At 33.3% G+C, this 21,135-nt stretch overlaps 1 protein-coding gene across 2 annotated transcripts; it reads right to left on the bottom strand.

The window, feature by feature from the left end:
- Positions 1 to 5,821: 5,821 nt before the first annotated feature.
- Positions 5,822 to 20,666, bottom strand: STUB1 (STIP1 homology and U-box containing protein 1). Of its 2 annotated transcripts, XM_088234624.1 has the most exons (8): positions 20,558 to 20,666; positions 20,334 to 20,481; positions 19,790 to 19,988; positions 18,421 to 18,562; positions 14,563 to 14,671; positions 13,442 to 13,498; positions 11,099 to 11,215; positions 5,822 to 6,931 (listed from the first exon to the last, which is right to left on the bottom strand). In XM_088234624.1, exons 2-8 carry the CDS (start codon positions 20,451 to 20,453, stop codon positions 6,806 to 6,808), a joined length of 870 nt encoding a protein of 289 aa, XP_088090750.1. In that variant the 5' UTR covers positions 20,454 to 20,481; positions 20,558 to 20,666; the 3' UTR covers positions 5,822 to 6,805. The 2 variants fall into 2 exon arrangements, with proteins under 2 accessions (XP_088090750.1, XP_088090749.1); XM_088234623.1 differs by having other exon boundaries at positions 20,334 to 20,650.
- Between the last annotated feature and the right edge of the window lie 469 nt (positions 20,667 to 21,135).

Here is a 21,135-nt window from a genome sequence, read left to right as displayed (position 1 = left end):
TCACAAGGCAGTCAAACATGCCAACTAGCAGACCACATTTTGAACCTTAACAAATGGTTTTGCAGATTTGCAATTTTGTCATCAAGACCCTGTGACCCTGTGATATATTTTTGACACCATCCAACCAATTTACTGAGTTTAAAGGAACTGTCCCTCAGTCGCGGGCGGCTCCTGACCAACAACACTGGCAGTGCGATTCTTTACATGTTTTCACGTATATTAAGTTTAATAGTATTATAATATGAAAAGTCTGACATAGTTAACGAGCAATAAGAATATGTGCAATGACACCCGCTAAGGCTAAAGCCTCCATTGTTTTTATATGCACATTACACGCAACTAAATCACCTAAATTCATACTAATATTCTATCAGTACGCATGTTTAAAGTGACATTACAAACGAACTTCATTTCTGTGAATGCGCTGGCACTGCACATAGTATGTATATTGTCTTCTCCCTCTAACGCACAATTCACCGTTATGGAGTATAGTATATCTCGCTCAAGCCACGATTTTAACATATTTTGTATTTTTAATACAAATTCAGTAATCTCGTGAAGAATATAATATGTTCAATAATATGAATACCCGTTTCTTCCTATTGTATATTTTTACTGTTAATTATTAATTTATTTCCACATATTTTTGCTTGGCAAAGCACCGCACTTATGCACATACTAAGGAACCGCCTCAGTCCCAACTCCACATACAAATATTATTATTCGTTACCAGTTCCGAGCGATATCAGAAATACAGTCAGTGCTGTATACCTTACTGCGACGTTCGATAGATAATTTTTTGTAAGCAATCTCTGGCAAATCTCCGCACACTAAATGATTTACACCTTTGCACACTGAACATATAATACGCTCCGGCCGTGACCGGTTTCTTACACACTCGACTGAGGTTAAACATATTTCACAATGAAATTTTGAATTACCCACTATTCACCTTTAATATAAATTTTAAAATTAGCTAATTAACGAAAAGAAGAGTTTAAATTACTCCAAGATGTGTTAATTCAGAATGCCCTTCGTTCAAACAATGTATGAACAACACAACCACTTTTAAATATGTCAAATAATACCTTTTTTACAGAGGCAAAATTAAAGCCGCCACTTTGTACTTCAAATAATTGTTGAAACATAATTTATGGAGTAATGCCATTCAGAACTATGTTATGTACTATGTACTAAAAGCGCAGCATTCACCCGTGTTTTGGGAATCTAGATGTTTTACTTACTCTTTACTTTACACGCTTAAGGACTACGCCCGAGTATACTCATGCGACTATTATGTGTGGAAATTCCCACACCCGAGATAACTCGGGAAAACTTTACCTGCAGAAAAGACCACTCCCGAATATACTCTGGTGAAAATAAATAACGCTACGAGCTACGAGGTTTTTTTTAGTTCTTTGCATTTATAAGGCATTGCTAATTATGTAATTATAATGAATAAAAATTAATATTTTTTTATGAATTTATTTTATTTCTTGACCCACACTATCTATGTACAATAATATTATCAACTTTCAGTCCCATTTTGGGCGGAGATGGTTTTTATGAGGAATATTTAATTAAATTATACTTGTTCAGTAAATAAAATTCATTCATAAAAAATAATAAAAAAACAATTTTATAATGATTACTGAAGCGCTTAATTATTAGGAACATAAAATTTTGGTAACTTCTTCAGAAGAAAGCCTTATCTAGTTATGATTAAAATTTAAAATCATAAGGTAGTATTACACCTCAATCAAAAAATTCTCTCCAATAATTGTTTAACTATTTTGTTTGGTGAAGCACAATACCTTATGAGTTTTTTAAGGTTCCATGTTTTTTTTTAATTTTGTATAATTGAGGTTCAGTATTGACTTTTAATTTATTTATTCATTCTTCATTTTATAAAACATAAAAAATAATGTGTCCTCACTGGGATAACCCTGTGCAGAGGACACTAACTTAACAATATACCTTTTATGTTATTTTTTTATACATATGAGAATACACAGAATTGTGATGGGTTTATTAATTAAAAAATAGTTGGGAAATTTTCTTTTTTTTTACATTTTTTAGCTTTTATTTTGGTCTTACCTCACTTAATGAATCGTGAATATATTTGAATAAAAAAAAAATAGGAAAAATATTTTAATGGAATAAAATCAATTTGTTTGCTAAGCGAATTTTAATATTTTATAACACTGCAAAATACCAGAAAATCATTAGGATATATTAAGGACTTGAATAAGTTCTCGAAGTATTTTTGTGAAAACGAAAGCTTTAAAAATTGGTAAAGAACATGTCACTGAAAGCATTGTCCATCGCTAGCGACTACTTTCTCCCATTTGTCTGGCAGTGTACGAATACCATATCAAAAGAGGACTCATTTTACGAGGTTATCCACAAATTGAGCCATTTTTTGACATCTTCATAATGGAAGAGCGCTCAGCCAGGCCATAAGTCATCGATCAAAACAAGTAGTAATCGGAAGCAGCATAATCCAGTGAATACGGCGAGTGGGGTAGGACTTCCTATTTGAGTTTCAAAGTATATTTGGACTGGCCTTGCAATATGTGGCCGAGCATTATCATGCTGAAAAATTACTTTCTTGTGTCTCTCTTCGTATTGCGGCTGTTTTTCCTTCAACGCTCGGCTCAAACGCATCAATTGTAGTCGATAGTGATCTCCCTCAGTTTGAGGCGCACACAATACACTTAATACACTATAGCCAGCTGATCATAGTGCAGAGCAGAGATGATGATTATGACAATGATGTTCCGATAGAGCATGATCACTGTAAGTCTCCGCAAGAATTCTATGTCCTTCAGCTGCAGATTTTTCTTGAAAAAAGTAATGCAGTAAAATTCCCCACAAATACTCTTTTCCACATATACTGTCATTTCAAGCCTATTGATGAGCTTCACGTAATGTAACGGGATATTTTTTTTAATTGATTTGTCTTGAAGCAGTATATTTTACGCATTCGGCGGCAAACCGTATGATCCAACTTACTGACTACAGCCTTAATGCTATGAAAAAATATGTTTTATACACTTCGGTGGAATAACATATACTGTCATTTCAAGCCTATTGATGAGCTTCATGATAATGTTGGCTGTAATATTGCTAAAGCAAAGGTTTCCTAGGACAGCGGTGACCGTATCTTAACGGCCGTAGTGAACGGTGATGCGGTGGGCAGCCGTCGTAACGGTGACTAGAGAGTGGTTTTCTAGGAAAACGGAGTTAAACGGTGTTGATAACACCGCTTTTCTAGGAAACCACTCTTTAGTCACCGCTACGACGGCTGTCCACCGCATCACCGTTCATTACGGCCGCTAAGATACGAGCGCCATTGTCCTAAGAAACCCTAACTTAAGGCTTAAAAAGGCTAAGATAACACTGTTGTACTCTGTTGGGGAACAGCAAGATCTTATTTAAATCCCTATTAATTTTGTGTATTGTAAGAAATTAGAAACGTAGATCGGGGATTTTCGATTTATTTTCAAAATGACATAAATTATGAAAAATAAACATTAGATGTACACAAAACGTGAATAATTTTACAATTTATAAACATTTATTATAGTAATTTAGGTGTATGTATTCTCACTTAGTTTTGCTGCGGTTCATATTTATGAGCTGTTAATATGGTACAAAAATGGTGACTGCATTTAAGCAAAGCCCTAGAATCTAAATAACCCTGCACCTATTAGGGTCGATGTTAACATTCCAGGGTTTAATTTCCAGCGAGGTCTACATTAATATTATATTTAAATGGTGGTGATTAACTGTAGTCTTTTACAGTTCTTGGGAATGGAGTGCAAGAAGGGTCATCGTATCCTCAGACATTAGGGGGACCATAAAAAAATAACGTATTTTAAAACATGCCATTCAAGTGCAGTTTGTGTCCAGATGAAGCAAACACATGCGTGAGTTTTTTTTTTTTGCTTTGAACTATTGTTTGGAATGCCTAATAATGATTTACGAGTTATTAAATCTATATATGTTTATATGTTTGGATAATTTATATAGTGCCATTTTTGTGAAAATCACCTCAAGGGCGCTGTACAATAAATAAATATCCCAGCACGTCTTGCAGCTACAGAGCGCATGGACAGTAAGAAATCTAGCCCCTATTTACATTTTTTTTTATTTAACAATGAAGTTTAAAGTTTAAGTGATATTTTAAAAACAAAATAAAAAGCAAATTTTAACAATAGAAGAAAGATTACAACAAGTCTTGCAGCTACTGAGCGCAGCTTGTTCTAAAACACCAGTAGTACAGTAATAATACTCATGCTTTCAACAAAATTCAACGGTTTGCTGGTATTCAAGCAGTGGATACCGAATAAATTCCACAATTTTTATAACAAACCACCTCTGACGCAGCGAGGGATTTTGCACAATATTAAGTCTCATTGTCATAATCAGACATACTTAACCATTCTATCATCTAAATTTATTACAACAGAGAGGGAAAACATTTGGACATACCTTCTAAAAATACTGTTTTTAAATCTGTGGCTTGGGTATAAAAGGCCCAATGCCATAAATGTCAACATTACGGCAGAGTAATTTTACAGCAATTTTTTTTTTTTAAGATAAAAGAAATATTAGTGTTCTTATAATTTACCCAAATATTTCAATTTTGCTGGCCATTAGAAAATGGAAATCAAGTTGGGGTAGAGTGGGGTTCGAACCTCGGACCTCTGATCCGTGAGTCCTAGCGAGCGAACACTAGCCACGGTACCACAACCCGAGTAAATAAATAAATTTTGCGACGTTATAATAAACTGTTTGAGTGTTTAAAACTATTTTCAATAAAAAAATGCGTATATGTTTATATTTTTTTTAAATATGTGTAGCTTTTTTATTGACATCAACACTACAAAATGTGTCAAGAAAAAATTTAAATCATTGGTCCTTTTAGACCCAGGACAGATATTATTGTTAAGGGTAAAATGACCAAACCAATTGACGAGGGACACATTAGGCATTGCATGTTACTTGTTTTCAACTAGGGCATGAATGCCAGCAAGGCCACTGAGAGCCATTAAAGAAGTTTATGGTGAAGTGCTAACAGCAAGCAGATGTCAATTTTGGTTACGGTTCAAATCGGGCAATATAAATCTAAAAAATGTACCTAAATCTGGACGCGTTCAAAATTGTATGATGACATATTAAAATCCTCGGTCGAGTCAGATCCTCGATTAACCATCGGGGAATTATCGCAGAGACTCAAATCCCCATGGTCAACTGTGCAGTTACATTTACAGCGGATCGACAAAGCGAATAGAGTGAAAACTTGGCTGAAAATGTGCGATTTCTCTATGGTCCCCCTATTAACAAATAATCGAGACCTGCATTTAGAATATCAATACAGTGCCGTATGTACTGTCTAATACGTGTCACCTGGGGGCATTCTGGTGCTCCAGAGAGTAGTAACTAACGTTTCCTATCACTGTCGACATAAAGGGGTTTGAAATGGGTGAAGGATTTATTTATTTATTTTATTTATACTTCCCTTTGTCCCTACCTTGTAGACGATGAGGGGTGGTTTACGAGCGACAGTGAAAGGGGCATTGAAAGTTGTAAATGTAAATATTTGTTTGCGCTTTTTTCCTTACTGAATTTGGTTAGTAAAGGATGAAATATAATCAATTTGTAATGAAAAAAAAAATTGCTTGCTTGTATGAGTGAATCTGAAGAAAGACATTTAGTCTTTAAAACGGATTCAGGTATGTGGTGGATGCTTTCAATGTTTAATACGAATAGATGACGTTGATAATGTATTAGTTAGAAAATAAAATTTTAAAAATTAGTTATTGATTTTTTAATGGTTAATTATACTGCAGAATCACTTAAGTTTTACACATGATTTATGGAATAATTAGCATTAGCATTGTGAATTGTCATGAAATACACATTAACAAATGCAAATTTATGTTACTAAATTTAATAAAATAAATTTCAAAAATGAAACAATAAATATCCACTTTTTTTTGTGGGAAAACCATCCCAAAATATTATTGGCGTTTGACATGCTACGCTATTTTAATTTAACTATAATTATTTTTCAGTACACGTAAAATATTTTCCAAAAAAATATTATCTGTACACATTGCACATCCTGTAAAATAAAGTCATTACTCAAAAAAAGCAGAATTTCTAGGAGAACCAAAAAACTAAAATAACAGTCATCTTAAAATCAGGTTTCATTTTTATTTTTTCTCTTTTCACCTTTTAAAGCAATGCCGATGTGTCATATATATATTTGGATTCATAAAAAATGCTATTACATTTTTTGAAGAACATCTCTATTGCCGCAAAGAAGATAGTTCAAATATGACACTGTTCGAGAACGACCAAGATAAAATAAGTGATAGTTTATATATGTGTATCATAAAGTCATCAACCAGTAAAATCCATAGTTGCAAATATGTCTATTTTTAAACATATGAGAGTTTTAAAATGATTTATTCTGTATACTTAACTCAAAATAAGTTTTTTTTAGTAATGACTCTATTTTATCAAAGGTGCAATATTATATTTTTGTCCAAATATGTGTAATGAACTATTTTAAACGCAATCTCTTTTTATTTTCCTTGTCGAGAACTTTGCATTATGAATCTTAGTTTATATTATTGCTATCAACTGGTAAAACCTTGTGTGAGGTATATAAAAGCATTAGCTTTATCAATCCAATTTATACCATAATATATATTGTTATATTTTTAAAAAGTTATTATTGCTCTAAAGGTAAGTATATTATGCGGCTGAATAACAATTTATAGGAACGAAATTAATAATCAAGGGCCCACTCATTTTCTTGGATAAATGAGTCAACTACTTCCTTCATTGTAAAGTTTGGTATCAATTGATCTGCAGTCAACTTCACGCGCGTCACGGGATCAAAATGGCCGACTCTCTGTAAGAAATAAATGCATTTAAAAATAACTTATTATATAACATAGATGTAAACTTTGAAAATCAATGGAGTTAATAAACAAATTACAGAATGCATGCAGTCAACTTGAAGAGAAGATTTTTTTTTTAAAATGAAGAAGATTAGCAATAGATTCAATCAACTTAGAATAAAAGGAATAAAAAAAATATTTGAGTGACATGTAAAATGTGTAAGTTAAATTTTTAGCTTTGTGCCGCCCTCCTTAGAACAGTAGCTCAATCACAATGACCGCACTTGTCGGTAATAACCGATGCGATAAAAATATCTCACCATGATGGTTTATCATTTTAGTGATTCCAATGGAACATCGATAAGAATTCATCAATCGGGATTACTATATTTTTTACTATATTTCCGCCTTCAACCTAATGCATGGCAACAACTAATATTAAATGTCATTTTCCAAAAAATATTTACATTTCACGACTTATAATCTCGACATATTTTAATATAACCATAATTTTATTTTATTCAGAAACAAACAGTGATACATAATAAATATTAAAAACAAAGATTTTCTAACATAAAAACACCAATTAACTAACTAACTAACTAACCATCACGCCATTTCCCCAGAGGGGTAGGCAGAGAGGATAGAACGCCACACCACTCTGTCCTGGCACACTTCCTTTGCTTCCTTCACATTCATACATCTTCTCATGCACGCACGTCGATTATTCCGACTTTTCACATGACCACTTTCAAGAATTTGTTGTACTTGATCATGCCATGTCTTTCTCGGCCTTCCTCGACTTCTACAACCAGACACATTCGCATCATAAATCTTTTTAGCCGTTCTTTCATCATTCATTCGCTCCACATGACCGAACCATCGCAAAAGACCTTTCTTAATTTTGTCGATAATGCTTAACTCAGCCTTGCATTCTGCTCTAATTTCGACATTAGGGCACCTATCATACATTGTTTTTCCGCACATTCGCCTGAGGGATCGCATTTCAACAGCATTCAGTCTACTTTCGTCCCTTTTTTTCCAACTCCATGCTTCGCTTCCATACATTAGGGTTGGTACCAGAACTCCATTATGAACTGCTAATTTAGCCTCTTGCGATAGACACTTATTTGCTACGACAGACTTTAAGGCACCATTAACTCTGTTACCGGCACTAACCCTCCTTTCAATATCCTTGTCCATATTTCCATCTCTAGTAAACATACTACCCAGATATACAAATTCTTCGACCTGTTTCAAACTATCTCCATTTACTACAATCTTACATTCAGTCATAGTTACATTTCTTTCAAAGACCATGACGTTCGACTTTTGCACATTCATTAGCAAATCACTCTCCTTGCACACTTCGTAAACCTTTGTAACCAAGGATTGCAGTTCCTCTTCGCTGTCAGCTAGGAGGACTGCGTCATCGGCGTACAGAAGGCAACTGACAGTAAGATTACTCATTTTCGCTCCCACATCCATACTTTTCAATTCTCTCATACATTTATCCATGTATATGTTGAATAACCACGGTGACATTACACATCCCTGTTTGACTCCTTTAGGGATGTCAAACCAGGAAGTTAATGACCCATTTACCCTTACACACGCTACACTATCTTTGTACAAGGAAGCAATAGCGCGGACAAGGTTGTCACTCACTCCATACTCCGATAGAACCATCCATAATTTTTTCCTATCAACTCGATCAAATGCTTTTTGCAAATCAACAAAAGCGCAGAAAAGCTTCTGGTTTTTCGCCAAAAACTTTTCTGTCATATTGCGTAATGCAAATATTTGATCCATACATCCTCTACCATTCATAAATCCACTCTGTACATCCCATACTTTCTCCTTGGTCACGTTTCTTACTCTTTCTATCAGTATTCTTCCATACATTTTGCCGACAGCGCTCAGAAGACTGATAGCTCTGTAATTCCCACACTCCACCTTAGAACCCTTTCCCTTGTATAACGGCATAACAACTGCCCTCCTCCAATCAGGTGGAGTCCTTTCCTCCTTGAGACACAAGTTAAAAAGTTTATGTAGCCATGTGAGAATTAATTTGCCACCCGACTTAATAAACTCTGCTGCAATACAGTCATACCCTTGCGCTTTACCATTCCGCATACATTTGACAACGCTGATAATTTCTTTCATACTAATCTGACTTACCTCATCATTTGCGTTCAGACACACCTCGGATAATGTCGATACATCGGCACCGCCCGAGTTACCAGTGTGCGATTCATAAACTTCCTCAAAGTATTCCTTCCATCTCTCTTTTATTCCACTCTCACTAGTCACCATTTTTCCATCCTTATCTTTAACAACTGTCATGCCTCCGCTTTCACTGCTACTCCTGGAGTTTTTCACAGCTTTCCAGAAAACTTTAATGTTTTCATGGAAATTGTGTGTCATTTTCATTCCTTCTTCATCCTTCAATTTTTTCTTCCGTTCACATACACCCTGCTTAACCTTTTTCTTACTTTCACCATACACGCGTTTAGCCGATTCATATTCAATTGTATTCTTTTTTACAGCAAGCAAATTTATCCACGCATCCTTCTTTTCTTTAACGAGTTTTTTGACTTCGTCGTCCCACCACGCATCACCTTTCTTTCTCCCTAGCGTTGTCACACCGCACACTTCTTTCGCCGCCTCGCACATACTTATTTTCAAACACTCCCACATATCGTTTATACCCATACATTCTACATCTTTTTCGTTCAGTCTGTGACTCACAGATCTTTCAAAATTATCTTTTATGTCAGCATTTTGCAGTTTTTCAACTTTGACTCTAGAAGGAGCCTGAACTTTGTTTGTTTGGGACCGCCATCCCTTAAACAGAATCACCCTTGAGACCACTAAAAAATGGTCTGATTCCATCTCGGCCCCTCTGTACACACGTGTGTCGACAGTTACAGGCTTCAATCTAGAGTCAATGATGACATAATCGATAATCGACCTTTCATTTCCTCTCTCCCATGTGTATTGGTGGATTCCTTTATGTTCGAAAAATGTATTTGATACAAAAAGGTTCCATTCCAGGCATACCTCTAGCAGTCTTTTCCCATTGTCATTCACTCTTGCATCCCCAAACATACCTAGAGCTGACTCCAGCCCATCTCTCCTTGTTCCCACCCAACCATTAAGATCTCCAGCCAAAACTATCCTTTCGCTATCTTTTTTCCCATTCATCACATTCATTAGACTCGTCCAAAACTCGTCCTTCTCAGATTCACAGTCGGAGTTGACAGGAGCGTATCCTATGATAACAAGCAATCTTGTCAGTCCGACCTTAAATCTGACAAACATGAGTCTCTCACTTACAAATTCATATTCATTCATGCCCTCTATCATTCTTGGCGATAGAAACGCAGCAACACCCCGGCAAGCTCTGTCCGTCTCAGGGAGACCGGACCAGAGGACCAGAGTATCACCGTGCTCCATCGAACCACTCCCTTTCTTCCAAGTCTCAGAGACACACAATAAATCTATACATTTATTCTTCATTATATCACACAGTTCATTCATCTTATCAGTCATACGTCCTCTTACATTCCAAGTGGCAATTCTACATTCCTGAGAATTCCTCCTCTTTGCGCCCCCCCGAGAGAAGCGACCTGATGGGTTGCGAGCCTCATCAAAGATGGAAAATGTCACAAAAAATAAAGAACTTAAGAGAGAAAAGAATTATCATTAACATTTATGTTTTCCATGAAGGTAATTATTGGTAATAAATAAAAATACCAAATGCACACTCTGAGTCATCTATGCACACACATATATGAATACATACATATACACACGTGCATACACACATCTACATGCATATATAAAATATACACAAAACACATACATTAAATGCGGTATATATTTGAAACCACGCAAGGTATGTGAAGAAATTTTCTCTATAAATGCAATGTGCAGTTAAAAATGTCTGCATTAATACTGAGTCCATTATAACTTTTATAGACAAGTCTGATGAATAAATTTGAGGTATAATTGTTTTTACAAGTTGGTGTTTAAAAAAGGGAATTAAAAGTGCAGATAAGGTACGATAATATAAATGCCTGTTTAAAAAAAATGTATACATGAATTTCAAATGTCAAAAATAATTATGATACATGCATACATAATAATATGTACATATATTACAATAACCTCACCTGTAAATGTTCTTCAATATCTTTTCTTTCGTATGTAATTCCACTTGGTGTTATGACTGGTTCACTCAAAATTTCAAAGCTTATTTTTCCACAGAGGTAATCTGGCACGTCGCGTTTCTAAGACAGAAAAATATAGATTGATCTAATTGAAGAAATAAAATAAATATTTTTAGCTCTTTTTGGTTCGTTGTTATGTTATACAGTTCGTCAATGTACACTATAGGAACTATGACGGAATTATAAAAATGTGAATATGAAAGATCTTAGAACTACAAATCACAAAATCAGTCTAGTTTTTATTTTTTATGTTAGACAATAGCAATACAATAACTAATTATTTGAACGGACAATAGTCCAATATCTTAGTAGTTCTATGATCTTTCATATTTATATTTTTGTAATTCCTTTATAGTTAATAAGATAAAGATCTTATAGCGTACATTAAAGAACTGTTACTGTTATATTTATAACAAAACAATGAACCAAAAAGTGCTAAAAATAAAATATATAATTCACTAAATTTATGCCTTTTATTTCATTCTGTATATTATTTAACACTTATTTTAATGAACTCGTAATGTTTGACAATAAAAATGCCTAATTTTGGGTATTTTGAAGTGACTTTTAACTTATTTAAATAATTTTCGGTTTCAGCTGAAAATCTTGTTTCGGTCGGACACTACTAATTTTTCGAAATGTATGTACATTTTGTCAAAAATATGTTTTTTTATTTCCGTTTGGAGTAAATTGTTTTTGGAAGTGAAACAGGGAATAAAGTCTATTCGAAAATGATTTTTATAAAATAAGTGGCATTTAAAAAAACACTAAATAAACTGTCACGGGGAATGTTGCAGTCAAAATCATGAATGTTTTATATATTTTTTTAATAATTATTTTCGTTATCAAATTTATTAAATTAAAAGGTTCATCTGTCGTAAAACGTGACATAATGTGCTTATACTATTTGGTTACGCGTGAATGTTTACAGCCATTTATATGTTTTGGTTGTCGGCTTTTCCTTGAAAAGTAGGAACCTGAGCAGCCTGGCAGTACCTACCGCATTACAACAATTCACAAATTCCAAATTTAAATATTAAACTGACAGCTGTATTATTCCTAAAAACAAAAGAATATGTCTTCTGTGATCTGCACGGTAAACTAGCAACGAAAAATAATATTTCTACTGCTATCATAAAAAGTTACAGCTGAAGTGTCAATAGCATTATTATCATCATCGCAACCAATATCCAATCCTGATACACAAAGCAGAATAATAACTTAACATCCGCACCATTCCCACAAATAATATCTGGTGGAGCGAGGGGAACTCTTCAAAACAGGCGAGTTGATTTCCATTGTATATTAGGTGGCAGTAAACGTCCTTAATAATGTGTGTGTTGGCTGACCTTGTCAGACCAGCTTGGATTAGTTCATGCGCTCTCTAGGCTATCGAGGAAATAACTTTCGTGCCTCTCTCTCGCGTCACCACTATTAGTCGACTTGGAATAAATTCAAATGTCTAGTGATAGAACCCGGAATAAGCTTGGTTTGAAACTAAATAGCACTTTAAAGCTGATTTTTGGACTGGATTTAATGGAATTAGTTTCTTAAAAGAAATATGTGACATTTATAACTCACTTTCTTAAAATTACTAGAATAAGCGCACTTTGGAAATATAGGCCTCAAATGTGCATAGGTGTTTAATCATCCGCACTGCAAAACCTACAAATTAGAAGTTTCAGAGAGATACATTCTAGCAAGGTGATTCAATCTGCAGTGCCCTGAAGGGGCTTTAATGAAAACCTTCATTTGGTTTCATTAGGTCAAAAGCACACCTTTAAGAGTACCCTTTCAGTAGTTCCTTCGCATGGTGCTAACCAATTATCTACTTATTCTATAAATTAGTCAATATTTATTGATGAAATTATTATTACATTAAATTAATAGATCTGTACAGTTACGGTGTAATTAAAGCACTTTTCTCATCACAAGTGGTGGCATTATTCTTCGTAGAATCTAATAATGAAGGCTAATAAGGAAATTATCTACAACTCAAAATGCTATCTATTACGCGCGTGTAACTTGTCTATTTATATAGAAATTCTTTATCCTAACCACTTATGGTTATTAAACAATTATAAATATCCAAAATTTGATGAGATTAAACGAGTTTTTTGGGAAAATTTATAGACATCAAAAGAGAAAAAAAACTGTGACTTCAAAGCAAAGTCATTCATATTTCTTATGAAATTTGTACACAATGGGGGACCGAATCCCACGTTAATGACATGTGGCCAATTATTCGCAAAATGATAAATTAAATTATTTATAAAATGTACTTACTCTTCTCCGATCGTCAATTTTAGCAAACAAATTGTTCAATTCACTGGAGTAGTTATTCTAAAAGAAAAAAGGATGATATTATATATTTAATCGAGAATCCATGTTTTCGAATCTGATTTTTTATGAATTTAAAAAAACATTTTTTTAATCTTAAAAACCCGTGTTAGGGTTAAAAAAACATATAGGCTCAAGTCATATTATGTCTCGTCTAGTTAGTGTAGTCATCGTGTATTTTTAAATGTAGATTTTAAAGTTGCCTCCAACGTAATTTTTGAGTAGACTGGTAAGTCAATGTTGTAGTGTTGTTGTTGTTGTCTGGTATTATATTTGTACATGTCATCATTTTTGGTAACAATGCAAAATTGAGTACAATTTTTACCATCTCAATTTTCGCCAAGTATTTTGTGTCAAACTGGAATGATTTTTCATACAGTTCACTCGTAAGAGACAAGTAGAGTAAGTTGTATATTATCCCTGCCATGTCTGTCTTGTTACCGGTTCCCCGGAAGGTGATTATGTAGCTCAGTCTGCTTTTAACATAAGCTTTGTACATCATGATTTTTTTCCTTTTTCGGTATGTGGTCTTTAATTGTAGAAGAGGCTATGTAATGATCCCATTAGTTTTGTGAGTATGTCCATGGTGCGTCCTAGGTACGCCACAGTTCTTAAGAGTTTCATTTTTTTTTTTCTATTAATTTATACATACATTTCATATTTTACAAAATGGCACAAAAAACACTTAGACAAATTCTGCTTGTACTGGGAGTAGGCTCAGTATATGAAGGGTCAGCAAGACAGAAATATTAGTATGCCTGATGTTGCGATCGGTTCCCATATGGGCAAATGCCTGTTCTAAGAAACCGATTTGTTGGGGCAAATATGGCTATCGAATATGTTTCCTATAAATAAAAATAAAATTGAAGAAATAGAAAAACAGTTATAATTAATTGTATAATAATTAATCATATTCTTTAATTATTAACTAGCAGTACAGTGGAATGTGTTGAAATTGATTTAATCAAACTTTAAATGAAAAATTGTTATTTTTTTAGTTATGGTTGAGATAACCTAAAACATTGTTTTTCTCATTATGAAAAACAAGAAATAAAATGTAAACTCACAGCTTGCTGCTCAATTTCTTGAGTTTTCTGTTGAACATCTTCTTCATTAACATTATCATCGATAATTCTCAGTGCACTTAATCTTCTTTCTGTGTCTTCATTTATTAATCTGGAATTAATTTAAAACATTTAAAAATAACAAAGGTCAAAATATTTGTCATTCATACAGAAAATAATTATAAATATAAAGAACACAATGTCATCCAATATGTGTATAAATAATTGAGATACAGCGGAACCTCTATATTCACCATTGATCTGTTCCCGGGGGTCTAACGAAATATAGAAAAAAAAAATCTCATAAGAAATAACTGAAATGAAATTATTTAATGATTTAAACATTTAATATATGTATACATTTTATATACGTATACATTTTATATACGTATACAGTTTACATACATATGCATAAGGGCGGGCATGCTGCCTTTAGGCAATATCTTCCTACATAATATTATAATAACATATTTTATGTATATTATAATATTTTCACTCTTAAACAAAACATTGATGCTCGCATATATTTATTTAAGAAGTAAAAATTTATTATATATCTTCACTATACTATGAAGAGAGGGGGGGGGAAGAGGGAAGGATAGAGGAAGAAGAAAGGAAAAACTCAAATATTCAGGAAGTGACATTTCATACATAATTGATTTGAAGAAGATTGTCATCAAAAAGTGATGAATGTCGAATATTACGAATATGGGGGTTGACGATATTCCACCGTATGGAAATTATCCATTCTGCCTACGAGAGGCATGATGATTACAAAAGTATCAAATAAGAACAAAATGATACATAAGTTTAAGGGTTAAATATTTTTTCCTTAAAATGCGAATGTCGATGGGTGCAGAAAACCACGAAGACGCAGAAAGACATGGCATGACCAAATCCAACAAATACTTGAAGATGGACATGTCAAATCTAGGAATAATCGGCGCGCATGCATAAGATGATTTATGAATGCAGAGGGAGCAAGATCTGGATGCAGACATAGTGATAGGGTGTTTTATCCTCTCCATCTACCCCTATGGAGAAGTGACGTGATTGTTTATTTGAATATTTAATATTGTGCTACGAATAAAACTGAATTACAACGAGCTAGCGTAAGTTTTATTTTGTATATTCTGTACATGGAGGGGTGCAAAGTTTTACAAAATAAGATTACGGTTTCTTTACAATAATTTATTTAGCAGAATTTTGCTCAGGTTTTCGACATTTTAATAAAACTCACATCTTACTAGCACCGTACGTACATTTTTATAGCTGCTATTTTATTTAAACAGTTCGAGGCTCTCCAAAAAATAAAAATTAAGCGTTATTTTATTTTTTAACTTAGAAATGTATTTTACTGCATCGTTTACACAGTGTTGTAGAAAAAATTAAATTGCATAGTGCGATATCCCAAATCATAGCAAAGATATAATCACATTAGACTTGAGGATAAAATAGTAACATGAAAAAATATTAGACACTATTGCTGACACATTGACGGCATTTAAATGCTAATTCAACTGATGTTTTGACCTTTACTTAATTTTTATCTCATGTACAGAAATACATTTCTCCACAATTATGGCTTCTTTTCTTCACAAAGCCCAATATGTATTCGCCTCATAAACTTTTTACTGTAAAAAAACTTGTTTTAAATATAAAAAGAGATATGATAAATCTGTCTATCCAGACAGATGAGGAATACAGTTGTGTGTGAAATTAAACCAGAATCCTGAATGAGTGTTTTTAATTCGATGACTACTCTCAGATAAAAAACCTGAAAAAGGTCATCGACTAGAGAAAAGTCCACCTCGTAGTGTAGTGCCTACCACGCTTGAGGTGCTCGGTTCGATTCCTGGGAGGGTCAACATTAAATGTTTGTTTAAAGGCAATTTTACACTGCAATATTTCATCATCCCTGGATTGAAACCTGAAATATAAGACTGATCACCTTACCTTCCTGTAACACATAATTAAGATACACTGCATGTACTTTTCCAATGCAGTGCCCTATGCACCATGAGGTGCAGATTAGGGTTTGGATTATCATTAGATAACAAAAAAGTACATATTCCTGACAGTACAGGAAAACATCATCATCATCATTCCCTTTCCTCACCTAATGGTGCATAGGGCACTGCATTGGTACACCAATCGCAGCATATCCTGATCATTTTTTTGTTACATGAAGGTAAGATAATCAGTCTTACGCTTCAGGTGCCAGTCCAGGGACTATGAAATATTCTAGTGTAAAAACATCTTTTTAAATAAATATTTCAAGTCAACCATACCAGGAATCGAACTCGAACCACATTCAAACAGTCACTGTTTGGTGTGCCATTTCAGCAAGATCCATAATATGGCCTTACTTTTTTAAAAACGAAAGAGCCACAGCCGTAACTATAAATTCTGAAAAATAATGATTGACACGTTTTTTAGATAAGACGTTGAAGGTGGTTCTTTCTTCAATCGAAACACACGGTTTCAACAAGATGGTTTAACTGCCCACTCAGTCTGGCCATCATTGAATGCAGCTAGGGCATTATTCCCAGGAAAATTAATCCCCAGACATCGCCTGGCCCGCAAGATCTCCCGATCTCAGTCCATGTGATTTTTTTGTGGGACTATCTCAAAAAATCTCATTTACAAAAACCATCCTGCCAGTATCGCACAGTTAAAAGACAATATCCGATCTGAAATAAACGTAATTTCCAGTGTACTGTGTAGGCGTGTTTTTGAAAATATGCAGAATAGGTTGGAGGAGTGTGTACAAAACAATGGTCGACATTTAGAAAATGTGATCTTTAAAATATAAAATCCACTTTTGTCTTCTATTTATAGTAATAAATAGTTTTGATCTACCTATATGATTTTGTTTTATTTTTTAATAAATTTTCAAAATCGTAAATCTGTCGCTGGACACTTGTACTATCATAATAAAAATAGAAACAATGGGCCCCAGAAACTTTTTTGTATATTATAAGTTTTTCATTTCCGGGGGTTTTTTTTCTTGCTACACTAGCGCTACAACAGCGTATTTATATGTAGGTTGTGTAAAAAAAAATCTAGTGCAAATAGGGGGTTAGAGAGACCCGTACACCTTGTTGCCCAGGGGCCTGAAAATCTTATCGCCGGGCCACGGAGAACACTACATATTCGTATTATACAAATTAATACTCTTGTGGTGCATAGATGAAACTTAGCGTAATCCAGGTGAACGTTATCACCGCAGATTGAATAAACACCTTACTAGAATAAGCTTTTCTGAAGCTTTTTAAGATTGATTCTATTTGGATTTTTTTTAAATATTTGTTTAATGCTTTATATCACAAAAGAAACCACATCCTCGAGGGACCACTGGTTAAACCTGAGGATATTAGAGCGCTCGCCCCCTACCTAATAGCCTGATACAAGGACCTGGGCTTTTAGGGGCAGATTTTGCAATATGAGAACAATCGCCCTTCACTCAGTGGCCAGGCTCTTTAAAGCCCCGGGCTTGGAGGGTGAGAACTAATTATTGATAATAGATCTAAACAGGTTGCAGTGACGTCAGGAGCTTAGATAGCACTGACCCCCACCTCAAAGAATAAGAATAAGATGTACAGATTCCCCGGCAATAAATATGTGTATAAATTTATACATATGCAATAAATCAATGAAATATCATAATTAATTTAGCAAATAAACTGAAAATTATTTGGCACAGATAAAAACTTTTTAGCATTTTCAAAATATGAATGCCTTACTATATTAAAATTTTGTAGAAGCATTCATTAACATTTCTTCCATTATATATATATATATGTATATCATAAAATACAATATTTTAATATTAATACTTAATTAAAAATTCCAACTTACTTATTAAGATATGACTGTAATTCTATTTCTTGTGCTATTCTTTTTTCTTCCTGAACATTCCATCTCTTTTTCCGGGCGATTCTTAGCTGAGCCGCTATATCGTCGCCAAAGTTTAACTTTTGTTCCTTGGCAAGGTCATTTGCTGTAATGAAAACTGCATATCAAACAAAGTTATAAAATAAAACATTTACATATAGAAATATGAATGTAAACAAAGCGAGGTATGTGTGTAAAGGCATGAGTGACTCTCTGCCTGATCATTGCTTACTTTTTATTAGAGATAAAACGAATATCCGGCCCATCCGACTAATATTCATTAAACTACCAAGATTTCACAAAATCAGCGCTACTAAATTAATCTATCGATATCTACCGTGTTTGGGAAAAGGAAATAACCCTCACTATTTGAAAAATTTACTTTTTTGCATAAAAACATTCACCAGTATCATTCTAGAACAAGAATTTAACCAGAAAATAATTAATTTTTTTAAATAAAAATATATTTGGATGAAAAAAATAAAGCGCAAGGGGTGAAACTACACAAAACTATTTTATTTATTTAATTAATAAACTTATAAACCATATTGATATGCAACTATTGATCGATAAGTAATCATTAAAAATATCATGAAAATAATTTAACCTCTTTTATTTTATGTCCATTAAAAGTTTTTTTTTTAACTATGAGAGAAATTCGATATCCAATGGTTGACATCCGTCTATGCGGCTTAGGGGCACACATAATATCTGGTATCCGGACAAACCACTATCCATTTTATCACTACTTGTTATCATGACCAATTGACAAATCTACTACAGTGCTCAGTGCTTATATTTTTTGTAAATTCATTGAAATCATTTTTAAGTTGATAAAATTTTATTTGTCCATGCACTTTTAAATTTTTATTTATTTATTCACAATGTAATTTTATTTACATTAATAAGGACACAATAGCTTTACTCTTTTTAGCTTAATCTAGTTCCTAGTTCTAAATGTTGATTTTTGTAATAAAAACCCTTTGTATTAAACTTTTTTGATAATTTAAATGGGGGCTAGATTTTTTACTGTATGTACTCCATAGCTGCAACGCCAGATAAGAGTTAACTAGACAATCAAACATATTTTTCGCTTAAAATACTTTTGCACAAATAAGAACTAACAATAAAATATTATAAATATACTTAGAAAATATCCGCACAGCGTAACTAGTATGTTGGCGGTTATGAATGTATGAAAAACTGATTTTTGTTAAAAATATGACTGCAATAATAGTTCTGCATCCAGCCAACAACATGTGACTCATAACATTACCCGTATCATGATTATAATGTAGCATGTTTATACAGGAAAGATAAAATGATTTTGTACCTCTATGAAGATGTTTAATAGCTTCATCAAAACATTCCAGTTCTATCAACCCTAACCCGAGGAAGAAATGTCCTTTTACGTGAGCAGCGTCTATGTCCAGAGCACGACGACAATCTTGACAAGAAGATTCCCATCGCTTCAACTTTAGTTGGCAAAGTGCTCGATTTGTAAAATATGTGGCAACAGTGGGATTCTTAATCTGTAAACAACATGTTTTAAATTCAGCAAAGACTTTGCCTAAATAAACAATCAATGAATTTCTGTGGTAAAAAAATATTTAACCAGACCACAATTATGAGTCAAAGATAAGATTTTATCAACAAGAGATGTATACCTATGGCTAAATTTTGATGAAAATGCATTGTTTTATTTTGATAGTAGAATTTATATTTTAGTTTGTTTTGTAGAAGTTCAAAACGTAAAATACGATCGTTCGTGAAGGATTCAAGATCCAAAATGACTTCTTTAGTACTGAAGTATCTAGTGTGCGATTATTAAAAAACTGTATTAACAGCGAATATAAATAATTGTAATCTTTACTTACGATAGCTTTCGTATAACAATTAAGAGCGTCTTCAAATTTCCGTAAACTATACAATCTATTCCCCTGTTCCTTTAACTCTTTGTCAGAGAGGTTGACAGTCGAATACATATGTTTACTCATGGTACTTTAATTATTTTGAACAACGTAGCTGAAATAAAATACGTTCAAATACTTATACGTAGGCAAGATAAAAGAATGAATTGTCAAAACATTGTAAATTGTACCAAAATAATTGTCACATAGGATCAAGCTAACAAGACTGCGCACCACAGATGAAATTTGACGCATTTGCACAATCTGACGCAAATTTGACGTTTATCAAATTCCAGAAAGACCTTTGTAACTTTTTAGTACCATAGACAAATGAGAAAAATTTCCTGTAAAGGAACTATTTTAGCGCGCGTTTTAAAATGTTTCGACTGACAAGCAACGGAAGTTTAAAGTAGATAATGTATGCGTAATAAGATAATTATTCATATCTATGAACGATTGCATCCAAAATAAAGTAAATATCATCATCGAGCAAATAATTAACACTGATGTATTAATATTTGTATTATACACGTAGTAAATTAACTTTGATCTCCAAAAAGAATCTTACAATATTATATATTGTACTGTAATAATACAATAATAAATTGTCACGTAGCATAGGTAACATTACGGCGATGATTTGATGTGCATTTACTTTAGTGGTAGCCTAAAATAAATAATATCATACTGATTTACAGAAAAACTTAAGACATTATTTTCGAATTGAGAAATAAATTATTAAAGCGATTTACTTATATTGTATGTAAAC

The sequence above is a fragment of the Micrasema longulum genome, unplaced genomic scaffold, assembly GCF_059751315.1.
Source record: "Micrasema longulum isolate JH-2025_06_02 unplaced genomic scaffold, ASM5975131v1 h1tg001262l, whole genome shotgun sequence".
Classification (NCBI taxonomy): Eukaryota; Metazoa; Arthropoda; class Insecta; order Trichoptera; family Brachycentridae; genus Micrasema; species Micrasema longulum.
This window is presented reverse-complemented; position numbering and strand designations above follow the sequence as displayed.

Bases quoted from the DNA above. Each gene is read 5' to 3' on its own strand.
- STUB1 (XM_088234624.1), bottom strand. From the start codon at position 20,453: ATGAGTAAACATATGTATTCGACTGTCAACCTCTCTGACAAAGAGTTA. The intron at 19,989-20,333 runs GTAAGTAAAGAT...TGTTGTTTACAG, and splicing joins ATTGTTATACGAAAGCTATC to ATTAAGAATCCCACTGTTGC. The intron at 11,216-13,441 runs GTAAGTACATTT...TTTCTGTCTTAG, and splicing joins AAATTGACGATCGGAGAAGA to AAACGCGACGTGCCAGATTA.